The sequence below is a fragment of the Pieris brassicae genome, chromosome 10 (assembly GCF_905147105.1).
Source record: "Pieris brassicae chromosome 10, ilPieBrab1.1, whole genome shotgun sequence".
Lineage (NCBI taxonomy): Eukaryota > Metazoa > Arthropoda > Insecta > Lepidoptera > Pieridae > Pieris > Pieris brassicae.
Genome location: NC_059674.1, coordinates 4,625,529 through 4,641,408, shown reverse-complemented (window position 1 = coordinate 4,641,408; position 15,880 = coordinate 4,625,529). Strand labels below are relative to the sequence as shown.

Genomic DNA, 15,880 nt, shown 5'->3' with positions numbered 1-15,880 from the left:
TTTTTCTTTGACTAGTTTCATATACATTCTCAATAGCACGATTTTGTTTCGTCGAACTACAGTCGAAGTCGTGGAGTAAATAAAAAACGGCGTGTCCAACGTCCGGTTTCTATATTAAAACAATTACGAGTCGTAAATCTATCTACTGATAAAACCGGACGAATGATTCCGAATGCCATCACATAATACTCAGTGAAATACTCACCATTTAATAATGACCAAGTAAGGATAGTTAGACGCCGGGTTCTCCAACGGATCGTTTTCCCCGAGTTTAGGGTAGGATATTCAAGTTTATTAACAAACAACTTCTGAGGTTTATAATTTGACTGTTATATTAATAATATGTTGTTTGATAACCCTTCAGGGTTAAGACAATTAAAAAAATACAATTTTGGGTTAATTTTATGCTCAAAGTGTAATATTTGAATTTTTTTGTCTAAATTTGTTTTGCGACCAGTACTCGAATATCTTTATTTATAACATTGTTGCTTTTTTGAAGTGAAACTTCTTTAGAATCGTTGTGATTTCAAACCGGATGCAACGAAAAAACGACAGGTAAGAGACACAAATACAAAAATGTGTAGGATGAAGCCAGGGGAAAGAATGAGACAGAAATATACATACAATTTGTATATTATCGGTCTCTCCTCTTTGTGCCATACTTCGTAGCGTCCCCACTCCCGTCTTCTAAGCATAGTCGCCTGTAATTTGTGAGCCAGAGCGAGAGAGCAGATGTCAGTGTGTATGTATATTGCACACTGTTTAATACGTGCTTGTATTTGAGCATTTAACGTGTGTAGTGCATGTGAAAACTACGTGAGCTTACTGTACACTGTATGCGGCTGCGTATTACAGCGTTTTAGTAAGATAGCGTGGTGTGTTATTATTTAACTGTTTGTGAGTATTTTTTTCTAATAGGCAATGATCAGGCTTCTGTACTAATAGACAATTAAAGAAACACATAAAAAAACCTTAGATTCCTTGACTATTGAAAGCGATTGGAAGTGAAACTTATTTATCGGCGTTGGAAAAAAATTACCGTCTCATTTTTGAGTTACGCGTCACATATTTCCGTTACGTACTCGAATCTTACGTAATCTTTTTCGTGTCCCTACCACGGTTGATTCATTAATAACAAAAATATATAATAACGATAACAACGATAGTAATAATTGTATTACAATTAATGAAATTCTGTAATAATCTTAGTAGTGATAAGGTAAAATGAGATAATTGTATTATTTGTATTCATGTCTATGATAATGAAAGCCTTTTGTTAAACTTTATCTAATTTAACTTTATTTAACCAATGTATATAAAGTTGCATATATTGGATCATTTTTCGAAAAATAAGGTCATAAAGACGTTTCACTTCTTACGTGTGTACACTAGTACACGCACACATTCTTTTTTTTATTTGAAAACGTGCTGGTGAAAGCGTGCGTGTTTGCAAAGAGCTATAAATTGTAAATAGTATTTAAGGTTCTGAATTTTTTAACATGGCAAGGATAGCGCAGACAAGAGAATCGAGTGTAGTACAAATTTTGTCGATTTTCAGAAAATCTCATTCAAATGGTGTTAAATGCCTGCAATAATTTTAATCCGGATTTCAAATCGAATATTTTTTTATAATATAGTTAAATGAAAACTTAAATATTAAGATACAGTTCAAGTACCGAGGCGAATTTCTTTGTCTATATAAAAAAAAATTAAGACTAAAAAGTCGCAAGCATTTCATGCGCGCGCTCGTTCTATTCTCATAACTCGGACGTTGATAACGAATGTAGAATTCTCTAATCAATTAGTTAAGACATAAAAATCGCGATCTCAAATATAAAATTTGTATTAAACTCATATTGGACCAACTAGAAATGATTCTCTATACTCAAGCGCGGATTCAACTAGGCAATGTTCATGAATACATACAGCCACAGATTCTTAATATAGATGAAACAATCACCCGTTTTTGACCTATGGATGAATCTGCGCGTCATGACTGGTTTGTTGGCGTTCCCATGGGGAAACTTGTGGATGAAATAAGACTTGTTAATTTGTGTTCGATTGTTGTTAGTCGCCCCTTGTTACATTATATATTAATAAATATTTATTCACATCTATTTAGTTTTATTGGCTTTCTTTGCGTTGTGCTTAATTTTATTATAACCAAAGGTATATAGTGTGCAGTAGAGCTGTAGACTCTTTCAGGATAAATGCAATCATAAGCACAAGGAAATCGTAGCATACAATATTTCGTACAAGGATTTTTACATATAATTATATATATTAATTAACCGTAATACTTTGATGTGCGCAAATCAAACCGCAGTTTTGACTGCTCCGTTTGAATCCAATTAAAAAATTCGTACACCTACCAATCGCATACCTATAAACTTTAGATGTAATCACAGTAAGTAGAGGTAAAGATAAAACATTTGTAATAAAGTATTTTGTAAACCGTATAACCTAACCAACCTAATTTAATATTAGGTCCTTACATATGAAATTGGCGTTTTGTATGAGAGGAACAAAAAGTCGAATATTTTTAAATGTAATATATTTAATTAATCAAAGTATGAACCATTGTTTTCTATGCAGTTTTGCCATCTCATAGGTAGTTCATTGATCCGTTTACTAAAAAAACCAGTCGGACGGGAATCAATAAAATCTGTGAAGGCGATTTGGACTGCCCCATCAGAGTTAAATTTTTTCCCTTGCAAAAAGTTGTCCAAATTTCGAAAAAAATGGTAATCTGTTGGAGCAAGGTCCGGGGAGTACGGAGGATGTCTTAGACATGCCAATTGAAGCTCTTCTAATTTGGTAGCCGTCTGTTTTGCAGTGTGTGGTCTAGCATTGTCGCGAAGTATCAGTGGCGTGGAGCGATTGACCAGCCTAGGTTGTTTAGTCGCTAGCTTTTCCATCATGGTTTGCAATTGCTGACAATAGACATCAGCCGGAATAGTCTGGCCAGATTTGAGAAAACTGCAATGAACAATACCGGCACTAGTCCACCAAACGCTTACAAGTAACTTTTTTGGGGTTAATTTTCGCTTGGGGCAGGATTTGGCTGGCTGGCCAGGATCCAACCATTGCGCTGAGCGCTTCCGATTATCGTAAAGAATCCATTTATCATCACAGGTAATGATTCGGTTTAAAATACCTTCTATATTGTGCCGGCTCAGTAATGTAACGCAGCAGTCGACGCGCGTTTGCCGGTTTTCTTCAGTCAATTCGTGAGGTACCCACCTTTCAAGCTTTTTAATCTTCCCAATTTGCTTCAAGTGAATTAAAACAGCGATGGATCCGCTTCCACAATAGCCTTCAATACTTCATTATCAACTTGGGTCTCAGGCCGTCCACGGGGCTTGTTCTGCAGGTCGAAATTTACAGAACGATAACGTTGGAACCAAAAACGAACTGTGTTTTCTTTTGCAACATGACGGCCATAGACATCATTCAACCTTCGAATCGTTTCCGCAGCACTAGTGCCACGGCGGAACTCATACTCGTAAATAATGCGATACTTTAAGTTTTCCATTTTGTAAAATGAGTGACGCTAACAGAAAAAAAAACAGAAGAAAAAAACAAATGAATGACGGTCATCGAAGCACAAATACACGAGTAAATAGCTGTACAAATTGGATTTTGGAATTCCTTACCAAAAAGGAGAACATCGTGATTAAAGTGGCCAGTACGAAATACGCCAATTTCATATGTAAGGACCTAATATTTAAATCTAAAAAATATTTTACTTGATCTGGCGTGACACAGGGGAGCAATTTAGGACCTATAGAATTTTTGTTAATGGTAAATGATGTATCTACCAGGAGTAGTAGAAGATGCAAAATGTTTGCTATTCGCGGACAATCTTAAAGTATCACTGCTGATTTATGCGCAGTAGATTGTCTACGATTACAGGACGATATAGATCGAATTGAAAATTGGTGCAGGAAAAATCGGCTCATCTTAAGTCTGAAATATGGTGTTATTTCTTTATCCAGAGCACGGATACTAATTCTCTATAAATATTACATAGAGAAACACCCAGGTTCAAAAGTAGCAGAAGTCAAAGGGGTTCACTAAACACGTAGAATTGAAGTAGAAACGTTATAATGATATCATTAAAACTTTCAAGCTTATTCATTTAAAAAATAGTAAAGATTAAATATGGGGGTATATCAATGGTCATTTTAAATTCCGTTACTGATGTAATAAGCTCTGAATTGAATGTAATTTTAACAGATGTATCGACCGTAGAGTCTTTCCAAAATAAGATCATACCATTGTTCAAGGCAAGTGGTGAGTTTGATCCGTCAAACTTTAGATCTATTTCAGTGTTACCAACCTGAGACATTTTTTAACGCCTGGGAAGAATCATGATGGAGTCGGCGTCTTATGTGACCTGTCAAAGGCCTTTGACTGTGTTCATCCTGATATATTCGTTGGAAAGCTGCAACACTATGGCTTTAATGGCAAAGCTAGCCTAGTCTAGCCTGATGAATTCATATTTAAAGGGAAGGTTCCAAATAGTGATTATCTCTCTCCGGGTTCACCGGTGTCAAACCGTCCCCCAACGCTCGTTTCTCGGGCCTTTTTTTGTATCTGATTTACATAAACGACGATGAAACTTATTTACTAAGTTTCGTGTTAAGTATAGTTGCAGTGTGTTATGGTTACAATTAGAATTAATTAAAAACAACGTTTATAGTATTGTCTTTTGTTAAAATCGCTTTTACACATTAAGAAAAACACTTTTTGAACGGATTAAAGCTATGTATTATTGTTATATGTAAAAACTTATAATTATTTACATAATTCTAAATTTTAATTTTTTTCCGACGTTTCGCGTGCTTTTCAGCGTGCGTGGGCACGGTGACAGAAGACAAAAGGTGTTAAATGTTAAAAGTATCACAGCTGCAGAGAAAGTTGTCTTGTGTTATCTGTATTTATTACCTCGAAGTTGATATCGACTAAAAGATGACGGCTTTTTGCAAAAATGACTCAGGGTGTCTATTTTCGCGGGTTGTTTGAAATAATTATAAGTTTTTAATAATAATACAAAGCTTTAATCCGTTCAAAAAGTGTTTTTCTTAACAACGTTTATATTTTTTTTTTATTTCTATAATTTACCAGGGACAGTTATATAACATTAAAAACTTTTACAAAAAGACTTCAACATAAATATTAAATTCTAAATGCTATAGCATTAAGAAATTGGCCGTGTAAAAAATTAATTAAACGATGAAATTAAACACTTCTACAGTAATACACAATTGCCTTAAATTCTCCCGTGATTCCAATAACAAAGCCGCTTGGCTTGTCTCTCATACATGTAACAATTTCTGATGATACATGAGGAAGAGTTTGTTTTAAATCAAGTAAACAAACAAACATATTATATTATATTTTAATTTATGGTTACTAAAAACACAACATAACACTTTCATTCTTAAGCCCTACAATTGGTTCACGCTGAAAAATCTCTGCAAAACAACAAAGCTGGATAGAACTTTTTGGATTACTCGGAGCATTTAAATTTTTGGTAAATACTTATTATTACTGGAACGATTAATTTTAGCCTAATATACTTTGTAAATATAGTTTAAGTCCAATTGTTTCTTCTTTTAACGATACGCTGCATAAGGAGATCTAGACCTATAGAAGAATTTCGCGTATCGCCTTTGACATGCAGCGGTACTACACCTGATTACCTTACATAGATTATTAATCAGTAACAGAAACTAACCTACAGTTTAAATATGTCTAATCATTAGTTTCTGCGCTGACTAAAGTCTCCACCGCGTCACCACCGTCCGGCTGAAAAAATGCAGATAGAATTATAGAAACTATACAAATATCAGCTGTAAAAAACGAATGGCGCTACAATTTTTTAGGTCTAGGTCTCAGATTTGTATAATTGTTTTGTGCTTGACACACGCCGTGACTTTCTGAGTCATGCCGGATTTCTCACGATGTATCTCTTTACCGTTCAAGCGGGTGTCAAATGCATGCACAGCCGGGTTTCGAACCTTTCGTAGGTTGGAGTCAGGGAGAGTTGTAAGCTGATGCCATTTGGCCAACACTGCTTACCAAAAATCAAACAAAATGTCAGGTACTACGAACATTAAATTTTTAAAATATAAGTAATTGATGGTAAATATATTGTTACGAAGACGGGTCGACTACAATGTTTCTAGATTTTTCCACTAGTTAGAGAACTTTTCAGCAGGCTGAAATATGATTTCTGACCGTTTCAGGAGAGGCTCAATCACATATTAGAAAATTGTAATTTTCATAATGTTACCCTAGTTTTCAGGAAGCTGAAACCTTTTTTCAGTCGGTTTCAGAACATGTGTAGTCGAGTAGTGCAGTTTTCAGGAGACCCGTTTTCAGGCGTTTTCAGGCCTAGTTATACCCCTTTGATGAAGGAATATTCTAGACCGAACTTTCTAGGTGTGAGACAAGGACGAAATGATACGAGAGAGAGAGAGAGAGAAGATCAGAACTTTCTCGAAACTAGACGAGCACTCTAGAACGCCGTACGACAAGGACGGAGCAACGTGCGAAAGAGACAAAGAGTGCGAACGTTCTAGAATTGTGCAATCGCTACTCAGTAGCAAGCCCGCCTAGAAAGTTCTCGAATATTGTATAGAATTATTCCCAGGGATATATAAGCGAGCCGAAACGCGACTAGTCACTTAGTTTTGAATGCGATAACAAGAGCGAAACACCGAAGCGATAAAGTGCGAATAAAGTGAATATAAGTGATAAAGTACTGTGTGAAGTGTGCATAAGTGAAGTAATTAGTGACTGTGTTTTTGTGTGTTATTAGTGGATCTCTGCAATTAATTTTGTGCCCATAAATTCCTCATTGATTTATCAAGAAATAAACCCTTGAATAAATCCACGGCATTTTCTATCCGATCCCCTAGCTCGTAACATTTTGGTGTCAGAAGTGGGATAGAAACATGCCAATTACTCCAAGGGAGAATCAAGAGGAGTCTGTGGCAGAGTCTTCAGCTGCGGAGGGAGTGCAGACAAGGGCGCAATCAGCACGCGACGCCGCCCGGCGACAAAGTTTCGATGCGAACCGCGGGATGGGTGAAAGTAACGATGGCAACATCCTCCTTGCTCTGCAGCAAATGATGGAAGCACAGGCACGCCGTCAAGAAGAACAGACACGACAAATGATGGAAGAACAGGCACGCCGTCAGGAAGAACAGGCACGCCGTCAGGAAGAACAGGCACGCCGTCAGGAAGAACAGGCACGCCGTCAGGAAGAACAGGCACGCCGTCAGGAAGAACAGACACGCCAAATGATTGAAGAACAGACACGCCGGCAAGAAGAACAGGCATGCCGTCAGGAAGAACAGGCACGCCGTCAAGAAGAACAGGCACGCCGTCAAGAAGAACAGGCACGCCGTCAGGAAGAACAGACAAAACAAATGATGGAAGAACAGGCACGCCGTCAAGAAGAACAGACACGCCGTCAAGACGAACATACACGCCAAATGATGGAAGAACAGGCTCAGACACGTCGCATGATAGAGGAGCAGGCACGACGTCAAGAGGAGCAGGCTCGCCGTATAGGAGAAAAACTTTGTGACCTGAAAATACAGGTAGATGAAAAGATCGAGAATTTGGAATCCAAGCAGGATAAACGTATCCTTGGATTAGAAAATGAAATCCAATGCCTGAAGACCTCTGGTGTTGTCACGACTGTAGCACCACCTGGAAATGTGAAAGTGCCTCCCTTTGATGGTACATCTTCTTGGGGCGCGTACAAGCTGCAGTTTGAGACTGTAGCAGAGTCAAACGGGTGGACTGACGATCAAGCTGTTACCGCCCTTATTCTGGGACTGCGAGACGAAGCCCTCTCCATATTAGATACCAAGAAAGGTAAGGTGACGTTGAAGCAACTGCTAGATGCCCTGGAATCACGGTATGGAGACGCACATTTAGAGCACGTTTATAGGGCGCAATTGAAGGATAGAATACAACAGACAAATGAAAGTTTGCAAAAATGGGGACTTGAAATAGAGAAGCTGGTAAGGAAGGCCTACGCATCCTCACCAGATGTTGCAGACAAGATGTTGGTTCAAGCTTTTGTCGACGGTATTCGAGACCGTGAAATTCGAATGGCTGTGAACCTCGGTCACCATAAGGACCTTAAGGATGCTCTTGCTCATGCGTTGGAAGTGGAAGCATTTTGCAAGGATCATCGACCTTACCGCATTAGGGCTATCACGGAAAAAGCTAATGGTCAACGTGGGTCAACCTGTTACACCTGTGGGGAAGTAGGGCATATGAGGTTTTCGTGCCCTAAGAAAGACTTCCGAGGTGATGTGAAGGTTAGACGTGGGAATACCTTAGTCATCGACGGAGAAGTCAATGGAACTAAGTGTAACCTAACACTCGATACTGGAGCTTCACGAACAGTGATCAGATATCAGCTTTTGAAGACATTTTATAAAAGCCCTTCTAGAGGAATTGTACAGCTTGTGACGGCAACAGGTCAGCGCATAACCGATCGGGGAGAAGGTATCGCAACCTTCAAGATTGGTGGAAGTTTATACAGACACAAGGTTGTTCTTGCCGACATAGTAGATGACTGCATAATCGGATTAGACTTCATGAAGTATTATAAGTGTAAGATAGATCTGGAAAAAGGAATGTTCAAGTGTGGAGAGCAGGAAGTTTGTTTTAAAGGCAACTCTTCAAAAAGTGGTTATGACGCCTGTAGAGTAATCAATGTGGACGGACAGGCTAGTAATCAACAAGAGTGGAACGCAGTTCGAACAGTTCTGGATAACTATAAGGAAGCCCTGTCAATACTTCTATCAAAGGCAGAGGGACAATTAAAGAAATTTTCTGACATGTTATCTACTCATGAAAGAGAGCTAAGGAGTTCAGATGATGTGTCTCAAGGACCGTGCGATAAAGTTAACGAAGAGGATGGAAGGGATAATGAACCAGTGAGGATACTAAGAACGGATACCATTAGTCCAGATTGGTGTGGTAAATTAATTCAGGAAGAGCAACATCAAGATTCTGACATTAAACCCATTCTGGACTGGATGAAATCTTCAGCTGTCAAGCCGCAATGGAGTAAAGTTACATCTACAAGTAACACTACTAAGAGTTACTGGGCTCAATGGGATAGTTTAGTTCTACATAATGGAGTGTTATGTCGCAAATTGAAAAATGCTCAAGGCGATCATTTGCAGTTTGTTGTGCCAAGATTCAAGGTTCGCGACATATTAGAAATGTGTCATAGTGACTTGTCTAGTGGACATTTAGGAGTAAAATGGACTCTTATGAAGGTTAAGGAAATGTTTTATTGGATACATTATCGTGAAGATGTAGAAGACTGGATCAAGAAATGTAGAGCTTGTGCAGCTGTTAAGGATCCGCAGACTCGATGGGAAAAGATAATGGCCACCTATAAAGGGAGTAATGATGCTCGGGACGAGCATGTCTAAGGAGGGGGTAGTGTTACGAAGACGGGTCGACTACAATGTTTCTAGATTTTTCCACTAGTTAGAGAACTTTTCAGCAGGCTGAAATATGATTTCTGACCGTTTCAGGAGAGGCTCAATCACATATTAGAAAATTGTAATTTTCATAATGTTACCCTAGTTTTCAGGAAGCTGAAACCTTTTTTCAGTCGGTTTCAGAACATGTGTAGTCGAGTAGTGCAGTTTTCAGGAGACCCGTTTTCAGGCGTTTTCAGGCCTAGTTATACCCCTTTGATGAAGGAATATTCTAGACCGAACTTTCTAGGTGTGGGACAAGGACGAAATGATACGAGAGAGAGAGAGAGAGAGAAGATCAGAACTTTCTCGAAACTAGACGAGCACTCTAGAACGCCGTACGACAAGGACGGAGCAACGTGCGAAAGAGACAAAGAGTGCGAACGTTCTAGAATTGTGCAATCGCTACTCAGTAGCAAGCCCGCCTAGAAAGTTCTCGAATATTGTATAGAATTATTCCCAGGGATATATAAGCGAGCCGAAACGCGACTAGTCACTTAGTTTTGAATGCGATAACAAGAGCGAAACACCGAAGCGATAAAGTGCGAATAAAGTGAATATAAGTGATAAAGTACTGTGTGAAGTGTGCATAAGTGAAGTAATTAGTGACTGTGTTTTTGTGTGTTATTAGTGAATCTCTGCAATTAATTTTGTGCCCATAAATTCCTCATTGATTTATCAAGAAATAAACCCTTGAATAAATCCACGGCATTTTCTATCCGATCCCCTAGCTCGTAACAATATTATACACTGTATCTATATTACGAAGAAAAACTGCGAAAGAAAAACTTGGTCTTATACAAATAGCTATGTAGATACTAAAAAAATATTAAATTAAACGAAGAATAACATAATATATAAGTTTGACAATAATTTATATATCTTTCAGATGACAGAACAGATGCATATTGGAGACAAGAGGATTTAGATATGATGAGAACTATTCCTTCTCAATATCATAAAGCTGAGTTGTGAAACAATCTTCGGAACCATGGATCAAATTTATAAACCATTCTTACATATTTCCTTTATCGATCGGCATTGTTCTAGGACAACCGCATATAGCATTACTGGATAATTTTTATGATAATCAAATTTATTTTAAAACAATTAATTATTTGCAATGGCTTTATACAAACAAATACGTAATTTGAACAGAATTGCTATTGACATCATTCCTTACAACAGTTTACTTTAAAAATAACAAAATAATGATCCAAGTCCATGTGCAAATAATAAACACGATAGCAATTTTTTTTTTTAATAATTTTATGGCCTGGTAACACGATAGCAATAAATTTAAACCACAGATAATATAGACCTAGAAATACATCGAAATCTATACCTGCATATCAGCAACTGTTAGCGGCGGATCATCCTCCCTCAACACAGTCTCGCCGTCAAGTTTCTTCAAGTTGGGCAGGCGACGGGCAGCCTCTGAACGCCATGTATCTAATTCACAGGCGTCATATAATGGATTGCCAACGAAAAGAAGATCCTCCAAATTTGGCAGCTCCTGTACCATTAAAAATATTTAACCGTATAAACGCTTTATTACATAACTTAGTGCTTTTCAGCAATCGTGGTCAGCGAAAGACAACAATTGCACCTGCTAATTTTAAGGATCTGGGCCTAACGAAAACGAAAGTGTCTGAGGTATTGAAGCTCCTAGAATGGATCAATTATGATGGAGATTTTAGCAAGAAGAACTGATCGATTTTAGCACTTTGTTAGAAATTTTTGGAGGTTACTCTTAAAATGCAATTATATTATTAATAGTTCGTCTACGTATTTGCATGTTGTATCCACGAGAATGTAAGTGCGTGATACTTTTTCACCATTCCTCCTGCTGATAGAGAACAAATCTTTGTTTTTAATTTGCTTTATTATTATTAATTACTTGGTATAATGGTGCAGCTCCTTTTAAACGTCGTGTAAAACAAAAAAAATGGCGATTAAAAAGAGTGGCGGAGAGTTTATTGCCAGTTCTTCTCTTCCGTTCTACGCCCTTGCTTTGAGAACTGGCAGTTAATGTAAAATTAGAAGCATTTCATATAAATTTCTATTTTTGTTAAATGATTTTAAATTTTTGATTTTTAAAATTTAATTACAATATTAATATACTCAACATATAATCTCATGTCATAAGTGTGGCAACTTTGGTTGTTATCACAAAAGTGTTTTCATAGAGAATTGTGAGTAGTCAATACTAAGTTTGATGAATAAAAAGCGTATTCAGTGTATTTTTATAGTATTAATCAAGACATTTTTTCCAGTACTTGACATACATTTGACCACAATTCCACTTGGTGTTATGAGAAATGCGTCATATCAGTTGGCTCATCAGATGCCTATATAGCCGCCTCTTTAAACCCATATAGTACTGTTTATAACAGACTGAAGGGGACAAAGAGTTCCACTCCTTTGCCTTTTTCACAAAGAACGACGATCCTTTATTATTTATTATTATTATTACGATCATCGAAGAAGAAATCCGATCAAATCGTTTAGTGCTGCATTTGGGGTATCAACAACGAACGAGTGAAACTCCAGCGTGCTTCTAGAAGAGCGTTGTTTGCGATGACGGAATCAATTTTGAAAAAAATAAGGAGTTGTTAAAAGTTTGTTTGACAGCCTAGAAAGTAGAGAAGAGAAGAGAAAGAGAAAATTAGAGAATATAAAAGCTTAGAATAACTATGTGACAAACATGAACATAGAAAAGGCACAAAATATAAACAGTTACCTGTGAGTCGCTCATACTTTTTATTTTTTAAACTTACTTGTAACTTGTTAAACTCGCTCCACTCCTTAACTAAGTTATTGCTCATGTATAAAACTTTCAAGTTCCGCAGTACATTGATTCCCTTCAGTTTCTCAACTAAATTATATGAAAGCCACAATTCTTCTAAGGTATCGCCCAGGCATTCCTAGAATTTGATTAAAAGGAATTAGAGAGACCAAATTGTAAATTTCTAAACCGTTTTTCGTGAGACGTGTATGCATACTATCATATAAGGACTTTTTATAATATAAAATTTCTATATAATATAAAATTTGTAGAGACTACTTGAGAAGGTTGGCGATCATCAGGCCTAGTTTAATTTTGGATGCCGCGCTTCTAAACAATGCTTTGTGCTTTGACGTGACCATTGTCTAAGGTTTTGCAACAAAGACCTGGTCTCCTACCACCTGCCACTTGGCCTTGTATGATTAGTTGAAGGAGCTCGTAATTATTTTAAAATAAGGACTGTTTTTGTTAAAATATGGTAACCATGGCAACAAACTCGGTATCACCATTACGTTACGCTGTAGAGATCACTACGAGTAAGATTCTGAGTCGAGACTAAGCGATTAGTATAATAATTCACGTCACGAGTCATCGCTTCAAAAAAAAGTGAACGAGGACGCCTGCTTGTTTGCTTGCTTCTTCATATTCCCTAAGTCCGTAATACCAGACAATATTTCTTCTTTCTTCCCAATATTGTGCATCTCAGTTAGAATCATTTGCAGTCAACTTCAGGGTCAATTTTTTTTATAAAAATATATATAAAATTTACGAGGGGAAAGGATCTTAGTATTCAAACATTTTATGCCAGATAATATTTATTAAATCCACTTTTATTTACAATTTAAAATTACAAATTGAGTCTAGGTAATGTAAGATATTACTGTTTTGTCTCTCCCCAATACAAAAAGGGACAAAAACCTTTCTTGTGTATAGGCTTCCCAATCTATTCTTTGCTTCTTCCATCCATTTGCAAGGCCAGATTTTAGTCGAACTAAATAATGCAAACAACTTACCATTCCAGCAAAAGATTTGATGTAGTTTCGCCCCAAAGAAAGTACTCGTAACTTCTTCAGAGTGTTCAGGCATGATACTTTTTCTATCATATTCGTCGATAGACTTAGTTTCCTGAAACATGCTTAACGTAAATCATTTTTTTTAATCTAATTTAAGTTAGTGCATTAAGGCGATCTTAGTCAACCCAAATGAAGAATTTTAAACGGGTGGCGCAATAGAACGTGCATTTATTAAGTATAGGCTAAAAAATAAATACAAAAGGTATAGTTGCTGTAAAAACGCTGACTGCTGACTACTTAGTTTTAAGAATTGTATTCTTATACGCATCGCGCTTAAGAATATTCATTTGTAATGTAATAAATTGGTTTTTTTGGAGTGCACCGGCGGGTGAAATAGGTATAAATATTATGTCCTTACATATGAAATTGGCGTATTTCGTAATGGCCACTTTAATCACGATGTTCTCCTCTTTGGTAAGGAAATCCAAATTCAAATTTGTACTGCTATTTACTCGTGTATTTGTGCTTCGATGACCGTCATTCATTTATTTTTTCTTCTGTTTTTTTCTGTTTGCGTCACTTATTTTACAAAATGGAAAACTTAAAGTATCGCATTATTTACGAGTACGAGTTCCGCCGTGGCACTAGTGCTGCGGAAACGACTTGAAGGGTGAATGATGTGTATGGCGGTCATGATGCAAAAGAAAACACAGTTCGTTTTTGGTTCCAACGTTTTCGTTCTGGAAATTTCGACCTGCAGAAAAAGCTCAGTGGACGGCCTGAGACCCAAGTTGATAATGAAGTATTGAAGGCTATTGTGGAAGCGGATAAATCGCAAACCACGTCCGAGTTAGCTGCAGGCTGCGGTGTTAGTGATAAAACTGTTTTAATTCACTTGAAGCTAATTGGGAAGATTAAAAAGCTTGAAAGGTGGGTACCTGACGAATTGACTAAGCAAACCGGCAAACGCGCGTCGACTGCTGCGTTACATTACTGAACCGGCATAATAATGAAGGTATTTTAAACCGAATCATTACCTGTGATGAATAATGGAACCTACCCCTATAGTCAACTACTACGTCAACCCCTGTTTCCCCTAAATTTGTATTTATTTTTTTAGCCTATACTTAATGAATGAACTATTGCGCCACCCGATATTTAACTAAAATTGTATACTATTTTAGTATCGGTGCGAATTAGGTAAAATTACAATTAAATACATAATCGGTAAATTATTTAAAAGCATTTCGATGACCATGCAATACCTTCCTAGAAATATAGGAAAAGACCCGTAGAGTGACGAATACGAACACTAAGATTACTATCGCGTTGCTTTCTAACAATTATTGAAGTGAAACTTCTTTATTGGCGTTGTAAAAAAAAACGCGTCACATTTTCAGTTACGCGTCACATTTTCCTGTTACGTGTCACATTTTTCTGTTACGCGTCACATTTTCAGTTACGCGTCACATTTTTCAGTTACACGTCACATTATTCTGTTACGCGTTACATTTTCTTGTCCCTACCATGGTTGATTTGAAGTGATTCGAAGCCATTAATAACAAAAATAGATAACAATGATTGTATTCTATTACAATTAATGAACTTCTGTAATAATCTTAGTAGTAATAAGGTAAAATGAAATAATTGTATTATTTGTATTAATATCTATTATAAAAAAAGCCTTTTGTAAAACATTATCTTATTTAACTTTATTTAACCATTTTCTATAAAGATGAATATAGTCGATCACTTTCGAAGTCGAAGTTTCACTACTACACGCACACATTTTTTTATATCCAAGGCAGATGTAACTAATTTGTGATATATAGTTGGTCCATCGTAATGAACTAGTCTATTTGCTTCCATTTTTCCAGTAATTTCCAAGTATATTGTTTACCTGTGTGTAATTACGAACTTAAATTATGTTACTCACTCGCAACAAGAAAGACTCGCCAGTGTATTGTCCATTTTCTCGATGGGTGGCCATTGGAATACTAGACAGACTTCTGTCGCTGTTGCTGCATGCTGACCAGTCTTCTCCTCCCAGCGCTTAATGGCTTCTTTTATCGTCGTAGCTTTAGGTACAGCCATTACGTCAAAAATTAAATCGTGACGACTTAAAATAATTAGTTCACTTAAAGAATTGTATTTTGTTTCTAACTTCCGTAACTGTAATACTTGAAAGTAAATGGGTTACCTATTTTACAATACAGAGAAAATATTAAAGCCTTAACGAATTATTGATTACACAATCGTTGCTATGAGTGAACATTTTATTGAGGCAATGCTAATTCTGTCTTCATTTCATCAAATAAGTATATTTTAGTTATAATGCAAATACTAGTTTTAAAATTTGTTATGACAAAATTCATATTGTTTTTCTCGATAATAGTTTTGCGCGACTTAAAGTAACCATACATTTGCATGAATTAAGTTTGGTGAAGGTTTTTGGTATCTTCAAATAAAACACTATGTTTGACGCTGTGTTTACTAGCTTTAACTGTTTTAAACATGATTTTTTAGTTTTAGTTTAGTTATTACTAAGA

The 15,880-nt window shown here is 36.7% G+C and overlaps 1 protein-coding gene across 1 annotated transcript; it reads right to left on the bottom strand.

Moving 5' to 3' along the window:
• Nucleotides 1–5,760: 5,760 nt before the first annotated feature.
• On the bottom strand, nt 5,761–15,425 carry LOC123715685 (dynein axonemal light chain 1-like). The gene is made up of 5 exons (XM_045670910.1): nt 15,268–15,425; nt 13,332–13,443; nt 12,311–12,457; nt 10,876–11,046; nt 5,761–5,814 (listed from the first exon to the last, which is right to left on the bottom strand). Exons 1-5 carry the CDS (start codon nt 15,423–15,425, stop codon nt 5,761–5,763), a joined length of 642 nt encoding a protein of 213 aa, XP_045526866.1.
• Between the last annotated feature and the right edge of the window lie 455 nt (nt 15,426–15,880).